General features: G+C 39.4%; 1 gene segment (V, D, J or C); it reads left to right on the top strand.

Moving 5' to 3' along the window:
* The first annotated feature begins 9,328 nt into the window (after window positions 1–9,328).
* LOC120528020 lies at window positions 9,329–11,523 on the top strand. The segment is given in 2 exon segments: window positions 9,329–9,398; window positions 9,921–11,523. Coding segments are annotated over 2 exon segments (357 nt in total).
* Window positions 11,524–12,110: the final 587 nt, after the last annotated feature.

Genomic DNA, 12,110 nt, shown 5'->3' on the forward strand with positions numbered 1-12,110 from the left:
TTCGACTCATTATCTGTCATCTCCAGCAAAACACTTATTCACAACTGCGTCTTTCAATAAGTATTTCTTTCTTCTTGATTTCTGAATTCCTTTCTCATCGTTTTCCGTTCCGTTACTTTGACGCATTATGGTTGTAAATACAAAATACCTTACATTTATAGTGTGTGGCTATACTGCCATCTATTGGACGTTTTATATATTGCATAGTGAAACAACATTTATATCCTTGTATATAAAAGCGGTCGGGATTGTCCTTCCGTCCTGTGAGTGCTACGCAGGTGCGGAGTTTCACACACGCCTGTCCATTTTGTAATGCACAATGGGATTTGTAGTTTCGTTTTTCCAGGAAAAAGATGATTTTCTACTCCAGACTGTGCGATATCTTCTTCTTCTTTCTTACTATATAAAAGTGGTCGGGATTGTCCTTCCATCCCGTGAGTGGAAAGCGTAGCGGTATTCCGCTTATCACAGACTTACTACTTGCAGCTTGCGGATGCAAGCGACATGATGTGAGCAGAGTTCTGGTGCTCCCATCGTTCCCTTGCTTTTGTGCGCGATGCGCTGGAAAAATAGACAACATTATGTCTCTGGAAATAATTAATGTGGATGGAGTACAAATGCCTCACCGCGTAGTAAATATCAGGGGGGTTCAAAAGGGTGACCTCAATATAGAAAAAAAGTTTAAATTTCATCACAAAAATAACAGAAACTACGAGTATTAAAGTAATACCGCTCAAACGCAATATAACCAAATTAATGAGTTTGTATAAAATATCAAATTGAATTACATATTGAATTGCTTTAAGAAGTGGTCAACTTAAAAGTCGGTCATTTTAAAAGGCGGGTGAGCCAAGTATGTACTAAATGTTTTATTTTGTTGTTTGCCTTGTTATAACCACACACACTCAACTACCTAAATGGTTGTTCTACCTCATGTGTATTTCTGGCTTTTCAACATTAAAGCAATGTTCCTGCAATAGTTGGATTAGTTCCTGTGTGATAACTGACACACCACAGTGACTACAGTGAACTGCAAGTCTGCCTTTTCACCTTCCTTTCCAATAGACGTAAACTTAATCTTAAAATTAATGTGAAATTTACTAGAGTTTCTCAGATCCCATCGTAACTAAAGTACACATTAAATGCTTTGTATGTGGTGCATTCTGTGCAACAGGATGGTGCAAAGTGCAAAAGTGCTTTTATTAAACAAATCAGAGTCAAGTGTTCAAAAAGAAAGTACTGTGCTTTAACTGCCAAATAAATATTCCATTAAAACGGATGAACGTGGAGGTTAAAAATCCAATAAATAATTCCATTAAAAATTAGGTTTAAACAACTGGCAAGAAACTTCCCATTAAAAATGAGCCATAGTGCAACCCTTCAAAACCGTTGTCTCCTCAGCTTAATCCAACTGGGACCCTAGCAACTGAGGAGATGCCTCCTTGACAGGTCTGGGTCCCTGCCGCTTCCATGGCTCATTGCAGGACTACCAGACCCAGGCTCAGGTCCCTCCTGTCGATGGACATGGAAAGGCTCCCTCTCTGATCCTTTCTTGCCAGCTCCCGTTTGCCTTTCCAGCCTTTAACAGCAAAAGGCACAACTCCTGGTCAGTCTTAGCTCTCTGTATTTCTCAGCTAGAGCAATCCAACACCGCAGCCCCGACTGGTGCCTGCCCGCACTCCTCCTGGGGCTCTCCGCCTCCATGCTATCTACTTCCTTTCTCTCTCGTTTTTCTGCACCTGCTCTTTCTTGCTCCTGCCTTCACTCCTTGTAACCTCCATCCAGACTATTCCTTGCTGATCGTTCTGTTCGTTTTTTTTTTCTCTTTTTACAACACCTTCTCATACTCACGCTTCTTCTTTTGAAATGGGGACATGGCGAATAGCAGCTCCCAGCACTTAAGTGTGGGAATGCCCGCACCTGCATCGCGCATGAGAACTGCTCTCACCACGCTACCACATCCACTTTAAGCCGGGAGTGCAGTGATTATTTATTTAAAAAAAGATGCCGATCAGCTGCGGACCTCACTTTACCACAATTACATTCATTAAATTACAGCTCACTGAACAATTTTATACTAAGATGTATACTTGATATAATTTTCATGGTGAAATGAATTAAAGCATGTATTAAACATGGGGGCATGGTGGCACAGTGCTAGCGATGAGCTGACGCCCCCACCAGAGATTGCTCCGGCCTCCCGCAAGAAATAATCAATCGCAACAGTAATGTCTCTTACAAATGAACTAACACCCAATTCCTGTCCTTCCTTTTTTTTCTCTATGTAACCAATCGGCACACAATAAGCTCTTTAATAAACATCAAACCATTTGAATGCTTACAATGCCGATTCTTCAAAACTTTTAAGAAACATTAAAATATTTTCGATGTACATGTTTAATTATACCATCTATCTGTTTATCCAGGGCCACTCCAGGGACACTCCAGGCCCATCAGGTACTCGGCGCAAAACAGGAACAATCACTGAACGGAGAGCCAGCACATCGCCACTGCTGCACCACTGTGTCCACATATGTTTAATTATTAAGAGTATACATCATAAAAATGAAGTTAAAATGTATCTGTATAATATAATATACATATTCTAATGCATTTCATCTTAAAAAATCTAAGTCGACTTAGAAGCCAGTGGTCATCATCTGTAAATATGCGCTCTCTTCTATTGAACTGAATTGAATTCCTTTACTGTGGTGGGCTGGCGCCCTGCCCAGGGTTTGTTTCCTGCCTTGCGCCCTGTATTGGCTGGGATTGGCTCCAGCAGACCCCCATAGTTAGGATATAGCAGGTTGGATAATGGATGGATGTAAGGACGAATTCCTTTATTGTTATTGTATGGTACAATGAGATTCAATATGCAAATCCTCCATAAACGTATTTTCGTGTACAATGATAAAATAACAATAATAAAAAAATAATAAAAATAATAATTTAATAAAAAACAATGAACAATATTCAATATGAAAGCATAAGTATAATATACATGTACATATAGTGCAAATGGTTCATAAAGTGCCTCAGCCTGTGTAATATTACAGTTTTAGTGCAAGTTTACAGTGCGGTAATTGTAATTCTAAGTACAAACAGTTCTACCAGGAGCACTTGATGGACAGATTGAGTGTGTTTATAGCTCTTGGGATGAAACTGCTTCTGAACTGCGAGGAAAGGCTCTGAAGAGTTTGCCAAATAGGAGAAGTTCAAATTGACTGTGTGCATGGCTGAGGCAGCGTGTGCTTTAAATGTTCTCCAGGGTAGATGCTGTATCCTGATGAGGCCCCAAATCCCCTAGTTGTTCACCCATACATTTCCAGGCGACTTAGTTAAAATCCTTGTCTGCTCGCTACCTGTATAGATTTTGTATGACTAGCCTGTACCCTCATAGAATTTTTGTCAGACTTCTTAAATTCTTCCTTTACAAGTTAGGTTGACTGATGACTCTGAATTGGCCTAATACTGATGTGTGAGTGACGGTGCCTTGCATTGGAGTTCATTCATGAATTGATCCGTACTCTGGTATCAGCCTTAGCAAACATTCTTGACAATCCTTTAGAAAAGCCTTGAAGGAAAGACATGTATTGATTGGTGCCCTCAATATCAACAAACTGGCTTGTAGTACTAATTGTGCTAGAAGCAGCAGCAGTAGTCACATTGCCATGTGTACACAGTGCAGTGAAATTCTTATCTGAATCTCTAACCAACGTGTAACACTCTGCCACTATATGGTATCATGAAAGACAATTAGTGTATGCTGTTTAGATAAAATATGACATTGTCACATGCGAAAATGACACCAAGTAGTTAGTTTCTCGATGAGGCTCTCAAGCAGGGGTTTCCAATTCAGGTGCTGGTGGGCCACAGTGGCTGCAGGTTTTCATTCTAACCATGTTCTTAATTAGTGAGATGTTTTTGCTGCTGATTAATTTGTTTTGCCTTAGTTTTAATTGATTTGACTCAGACCCCTTAGTTGTTTTTTTTTCCTTAATGAGCAGCCAAACAATAATAAGACACAAAACAAGCCGCCATGTGAGCCGCTAACATGAAAATAAAGAAAGGTGAAGATCTCAGTCACATTGGTCTGCTCAGGTCACCAAAACATCTTGATGGTGGTCTTAAAATAAACAGAAAATCAACAGTTTACTGTGGCAAAATGAGAGCAGCAACAAGTCATGATATTCAATGACGGCTTTAATTAACAGCAAGAATTGGTTTCTAATTAAGAAAATAGTTGGAGTGAAATTGGCTGAATAAGAAATAGGGGAGAGAATCTGTTTCCTCATTTTAAAAGCTTATTCTAAAATGTTACTGATCAGATCCGGCCAGGTTTTAAAAAAGTTCTGCACAGATCCTCTAAGTGAGAATTTGATTTTTTTCCAATTTCAAATTAGACTTAGACTTAGAATAGGTGAGTTAGGATTCTTCCAGTTGAGCAAGATAAGTCTACATGCCAATAGTGTAGTATAGGCAAATACAGTTTGTTTGTCCTTCTCCACTTTTAGCCTATCTGGAAGCCCACCAAACACAGCTATTAAAGGATTAGGAGGGATTGTGATACTAAGGCTGTCTGAAAAGCATTTAAAGATTTTAGTCCAAAATGATGTTAAATCGGTGAATGCCCAAAACATGTGACCCAGTGAAGTTGGAAGTTGATAGCAATGTTCGCAGGTTGGATCTTGCCCTGGAAATATTTTGGACAAGTTGAAATGAGAGAGATGTTAAGTTGAATAATTGTTATTGCTATTTCTACTTCTCTACAATCACATGGACATTAAATACATCAGACGCGCTAATGTTATTGAGCTTAGCCATTGCACTGGTTTGTCTTGTGACAGTTAACGCTCCTTACTAGGTGTTGGGTGAATTAAAGGGCTTTATACAAATTATAATACTTTTTTTTGACCAAAACATAGACGCTTGATATTCTAAAAAAAGAAGAAGAAATGACATCCATTCACAACTGAATCATTTTTAAACATAGCTATGGCTATGAGGGGAAGGGTGTCATGAGACTGCATACAGTGTTTTTAACTATCAGTTATTGTCAGAAGATGCTGAGGCCCAAACAAAGGATACAGAGCAGTGTCAGAGTTCAGAAGGACAGAAAGAGAGACCCTCACTGGCAATAAGGAAATGGCTGCTAGCAGGTTGGTAGACCTTGTCATTCATGATACGTCAAAAGTGAAGGCTTTCCATGCAAGTAAATGACGCTCTGTAAATAAAGCATGTCATACACTTCAGGCATACAAGTGAGCAGGTAACCAGCTAGTGGCCAGTGTTATCTGGCTCTTTACAGAGAGAGTACAAAAAAAGATTATGGAGAGTCCAGCAGAACTCCACAACACCTCCAATGCAACAGGTAGAAGCACCTGCAAGAAGTTAGGACCATGTCCCTTCTCACTTAAGGAACAAGGTCAGGATGGATTGACAAGTGTTGCAGAATAAAATCCCAAACCAATAATATCCAAAGTCAGGAAATCACACAGAGTCAGGAACAGCTGGTTTTCAGTGGCTTTATTAACACATAGTAAAGCCGTATTCTGTCAGCGGAGAAAGTCGCTAGTCCTGGGCTCAAAGATATTTTTATGTATAGCTTAACATAGCTGATATACTGTTGTTGTGTGAAATTATATATTTAAGTTGATAAATATTTTCTAAGTCAGAAGTCAAGCAAAAATTACACATTTTATTGGCTAACTAAAAAGACTACAATATGCAAGCTTTCGAGGCAACTCAGGCCCCTTTCTTCAGGCCTTCTCACTATATAATGGCTAACACGTTACAACACCCTAGTACTACATTTATGTGTAAGTCAGACAAAGTAAATGTAATATTAGTGTTTTATTTCATTCATGTGCTTTCATGTCTGACCAACACCCTCCACCTGCAACCCTAAGTCTTAGGACTGGCTTAGGAAGTGAATTTTGTGACAGAGTTTAGAGAAGTGTCTAAAACCAGTTTGGCAAGTGATTCTCTGCAGGACTCTCTCAACCAATCCCCACACTGAGGCCAAATGACCTAACTGGCAAGCTTGACCTCTTGACCTGAACAAATGGTATTGGGGGCAGGTGTGAAACCTATTGTGTTGCACCAGAATTCTATTTGTCTAAAGTTGGCTGTTTGGTTTGGAATCAGAAACCATTCTGTACCACAACACTCTGTTTGCCATAGGATTTGAACAGAAAATGTCTAAATTCTGTTTCTTTACTCATCCCTTTCTCTTTTGTTACCATGAAATGGACAACAAAATGAAGTGCACAGCTCAGTAGCCATATTGAGACAGGCATGCGGCCTGTCCTGAAGAAAGGTAGAAATGAAGACTTAACTAAAGACATTTCAAGTAACTACAAGTCTGTGTGCCACCTGAAACTACACATCAGCATTTATCAGGCTGTATGGTTGCCAATATTCACATGTACTTTGCTTATAGTTTTTATTTTTTATTATTATCAATAATGCAAACCCAGCCGCAGGAGATGCACAAACCAGTGTGTTTCTTTGTGCAGTTCCCAAGCCCAGATAAAATGTAAGGGTTATGTCAGGAAGGGCATCCAGTGTAAAATTTTGCCAAATCAATATGCGGACAACAATTTTGGATGATCCGCTGTGGCAACCCATAACGGGGGCTGTCGAAAGAAGAAGAAGAAGATCAATAATGTATTATTTAATGTTGTAACTTAATTCCTGCTCATCTTTTACTCTATATAATTGCCTGAGGCTATAAATGTAGAAGGGAAGGTGGTAACAAGTTATAAAGAACAATACCTTATTAACAGTGGTAAATATATGGGATTTGAGGCATTCTGACAAAGGATACACAATAATACAAAAGCGGAAAGTAGAATAAGATAGAACTCTACTAAGACAAAACAGATACGTTGACACTGCTTATGCTAATGGACAACACCTAATGGCATTTTGTCATGTTTGTCTGATCACTTTCAGTCAAGCCCAATTTCACTTTAGGTCATGCTTTTCTATGCCCATTATTTATTAAGTTAATAGCCAACAGCTTTTGACATTTTGCCATCTTTGTCTGGTATCTTTCAGTCAGGCCCAACTTTACTTTAGGTTATGCTAATCCATGCCCATTGATCATTATGCTAATCCTCCATTTAGTCTTTGGTATCAGCGTTCAGGGTGTGATTTCACATTGATGGAGTGGTTACATGTAAGACTCAGTACAGATCAGTGCATTCCAGTTTTTTTAATCCCTCTAAAGCTAAGTGTATTTAAATGCTTAACATCTCTAAAATATATTAGTGTCACTGCAATATACTTAAAATATAATAATGTCTTATGGGGTGCAGAATTGCATAGTAAAACAAGTGCTTAATCATAGTATACATTCGAATTTCTCTGCATACTATATTCTAATTATCCAGTGTGTGATTGTATATAGGGTGGCGCAGTGGCACAGTGGCTAGTGCTGCTACCTCGCAGTTAGGAGACCCGGATTCGTTTCCACCCTGCATGGAGTTTGCATGTTCTCCCCGTTTCTCCATGGGTTTCCTCCTGGTACTCCGGTTTCCTTCCACAGTCCAAAGACATGCAGGTTAGGTGCATTGGCAATCCTAAATTGTCCCTGGAGTTTGTGTGTGCACCCTGCGGTGGGCTGGCACCCTCCCTGGGATTTGTTTCCTGTGTTGGCTGGGATTGGTTCCAGCAGACCCCCATGACCCTATAGTTAGGATATAGTGGGATGGATGATTGTATATAAAATATCTAGTGAATATTCATATAGGTACATTTTCACTGTGGTGGGCTGGCACCCTGACTGCGGTATGTTTCCTGCCGTGCACCCTGTGTTGGCTCGGATTGGCTCCACCAGACCCCCATGAACCTGTAGTTAGGATATAGCAGGCAGGATAATGGATGGATTACAGGTTGACACAAAATTATGCTGCCACCTTTTGATGCATTTTCAGCCATTCATGGCCCCTTTCTCATATTACAGTGAGGGCCTCAAAGTCATAACATCTGCCACTCTCTAACATGCTTGAGTACATCATTGATACCATTAACCACTGGAGTTATGTGGCACAATAACATGATTGTCAGCGTCCTAACAGTACATTTTTAGCAGCCTTCAGTGATGCTCTTGGATGTGTTTCATAATAGAAAGGAGACCCTTCTGTGGAACTTCCTTGTTGAGACAAAAGGTTCCCAGTAACCCTGAACAAAAAATAGTGAAAAAGAGACAACACTCATCCAAGCTGTTGCTCATCTCATTTGGTTGTTGATACCCTGAAAAGACAAACAACAAGACATCTTCCATTCTTGTTACTACACCTCCACAGGGACATGTCCTTGTAACATCAGGACACCTTTCAAATCTCCAAAGACATACTGGTTTAGTTAACTGTCAGTTCTAATCTGGCTGTACTGTGACCTGCGATGGTCTGGAATCTTATCCAGGGTTGGCTCCTGCTTTGTCAAACGTGTCTGGTTAGGTACCCCATGGATAAACTAGTTTAAGAATGTTATTTTAGTATTGGTAATAAAAATCGCAACATTTATTTATATAGCACATTTTCATACAGACAATGAAGTTCAAAGTGCTTTAGAAGAAGTCAAAGAAAAAGTTACAAGAAAAAACTATTAAGAAAAGACAATAAAATAAATTAAAAAAAAGTAATGAAAGATAAAGGTAAGGTCAGAGAGACGGGAGAACTGAAAAAAACAACAAAAAAAATTAAGTTAGGCTGGAGAAAAAACAAAATCTGCAGGGGTTCCAAGCCCAAAAGTCCACCCAGATCTTACTGGGCATTCTGCCTAACAAAAATGTTCTTAAATCAGTCCTCCTTTTCTTCAGGCTTCACATGAGAGGATATAATGAAGTTGGTCTTGTGGACAATTGAGACATCCTCTTCATTCCAACATCTCATGGTGCCGTGATCAGGTGGTGGCACAGAAGAACCAGAAAAGACAGCAGGGAATAGTGAGAATTAGTACAGATTGTAGATCCCTGAAGAATTAGATAATAATACGCCCATATAGTCCATTAGGGATACAACTAAAATGTAACTATGAGAAAAATAAATTAAAATAATGGGTTTTCAGTAATGTGTAATGGTTATCCATTGATTCAACCTAACTGTAACGTTTAGGTTCCTGTAACACTGACTAGCGGCTCTACTTCTGTGAATTTCTTCATCTTCCTATTATGATAATTGCCAAAATAATAGCAGCTGCTATAAGATGTACTCATTTGAATATTCATTTTACACTCCTGAGTGGTATTTGACTCTAAGGGTTCATTTGCATCCTACGATAAGCATCACTGCTTTTAAAATGAACAAGTGAGGCTTATGAAAAAGACTGAAGCACACTGACAATGATGTCCCTCATCCTGCTGATCTGGACGGCCGTGCTGTTTGCTCAGAGTAAGTCAATCCATTGACTGTCAGCTTGCCGTTATACAGTAGTAACTTTTATGGTACTCATAGGAAACAAATGCCTTTAAGCCTTTACTTATTTAAAAATACATAAGTTTAGCTCCTTAGCTGGTTGGCAAGTGTCTGGTGATGGTTGTGATATTTTGGAAAGTGCTTACATTTTACTTTAAATGATTTTGAGTCTACATAGAGTCAGACAAGCTCAGGCTGAAAGCAAGTCAAATGGTGAGGGTCAAGTGCAATAGTGAAGAAAATATCACTGACGTTTAAAATGTTGCCACCATGAACCTCTATAGGAAAAGTACATTGAAAATTAATGAGTGGGAGAAACAGTTTGTTGGTTGCACAGTTTAATAGTTTTAACTGCTGCGCAAGGTGCTACATAAGCTGAATGTTATTTTTGGTAATTATAAATATTATAGCATTCCAATGATGCAGTTTTTCTCCGTTTCTAGTATTGTTATACAAGTATCATAATGGCGAGTCCATCCTTGTCTCTTTGTCTCCCAGACAGCAGCGCCGACATTATCCTCAGTCAGCCCCAGCGGATCCAAACTGCTCTTGTAGGACAGAGTGTCTCTCTCAAATGCACCACCAGCACCTCCATTAGTCAGTACTTGATGTGGTACCATCAGAAACCAGAGCAAGCTCCCCGCCTCCTGATTTACGATGCTGTTAACCGCTATACTGGGATTCCTGAGCGCTTCAAAGGCAGTGGATCAGGCACAGACTTTACTCTAACCATCAGTGACGTCCAGGACGAAGATTCAGGATATTACTATTGTCAGCAGAGGCAAAGTAGGCCCTTCACACAATGATAGACAGCCATACAAAAACCTCCTCGACTTAACAGCAGTGCGGTCGTACAGATGCTGAGGTGAAGATCACTGAGTCATGACGGCAACAAGCAGAGCCTGACGTTCTGTCACTCATGAAAAGAGGTTCAGCCATGAAGGAGAGAGTATGGCAGGGTGGTTTTGCTGAGCTCATAAATATCTTTTTAATAGTGTTAATTTTTTGGTTGTTCTTACTTGCTGGTCATAGGAGTAAAAGACTCCCAAAGGGTAGTAAACATAACATAATGCTGGAGCACTCCCATCACAATAACCAATGCAGCAATCGATCTCTAACCTCTCACATAAAGTGCACAATCAATCAGACCCGTTCTGTTATCTGAGAATAGCTGATGGCAACTGCTTCATATTCATGAAGCTGAATGTCACATTCTGAATGCTTTCCCTGATGTTTAAATGTGTTTGTCTATCAAATTAATATTTGATATAAATGATTGCACAAACAAAAATAATAAAATTCTATATTTATGATGAGAAACACAAAACACATTGCCACTCTCCAGTGCCACATTTATTTACACAGGTCATTAATTAGAGGTTGGCTTGTTGGCTAATGGAGACATCAGTGCTGCAGACTGTGAGGTGGTGTAAGCTCATAATTCCTTATAAATAACCCAGTGGTGCAAGTGGTATGATTTGAAGACTTGTGTACTAAACAAAACACAGGTTTAAATACTTAGCCTCACTTAGATGTTTAATGAGCATGTGCAAGTACTTCCTGTCTGATTCATAAATCTTGTTCATTTAACTTTGGTTCTCTTGAGTTCAAGGGTCTTGGACCATCTGTATTCTGTGGGCCCTTTCTTCACCTTCCCCTTGGGATCTCCTTAGTATAGTTATACCCCTTGAGGATGGAGCTAGCACCCAGCCTCCCTGAACCGCAGCATGCGTCCTACCTCCGGCTATTCAGGTACGGTACTCTCCCAACTGACTGTTAATGGATGTTGATTCTTCCTGGTGGGTTGCTATGTCCTGCTCTTGGAACTTTTGTGAGTCAATCAAATTGCCGAAAACGGCAGTTTCACACCAACAAAGACAAAAGGAGTCAAACAAAGGTTTGGGGCAGCCACCACCTACATTATAGGTAGCTCTGTTGAGGAAAAGAACTGATTCTTTTTGCAGTTGAAAATGGAACTGCTTTACATGCTGCAAAAAGGTTGGTTTTGTGGTGAGACAGAGTAAGTGGCGTCATCAGGGCTGGAAACAGGAGTGGCATTACCAGAGCCAGGTGGAATTTCCCGTATGTGGTCTGCAGAGAAAGGGGGAAAAGGGTTAGTGCACTTCACCATCTCTTGGTCTGGCGTGGAATTACCCTCCCTCAGGCTATATATATATATATATATTTATATATATATATATATATATATATATATATATATATATATATTAATTAGATCTGGTTGTTCTGTTGTCAATCTTAATGCAAAAATGTATTAATTATTTTAATTAGAAAACCTTTTTTGATTAAAGTGCAAGATCGTTTTGCACTTTACTGGTTAACTTTTGTTTAACAGTACCTGGTTGATTTTGTGTTTAGTATCCTTACATTTATTAGAAATCATCATAGTATTAATTAATGATAAAAATTCAAGTAAATGTGGTATATCTTTATTTTTGTTGATTAATCTGTTCACTTGCATTTAAATGTATGATAAGGTGCTATATTAATATTAATTATTATTTAAATTGTAATAACACGCAGCCAATACTCTGATTGTTGAAAGCACTTCCGGGTTGTTTAGAAACCAAGGGTGACCATGACGCTACCCAGTCTGGATTGCCTACCTAATCTGCGCACACATGTGCAGAAGGACTGTCCGCGCTGCCCACACATGCACACGCATGT

The sequence above is a fragment of the Polypterus senegalus genome, chromosome 4 (genome assembly GCF_016835505.1).
Source record: "Polypterus senegalus isolate Bchr_013 chromosome 4, ASM1683550v1, whole genome shotgun sequence".
NCBI lineage: Eukaryota > Metazoa > Chordata > Cladistia > Polypteriformes > Polypteridae > Polypterus > Polypterus senegalus.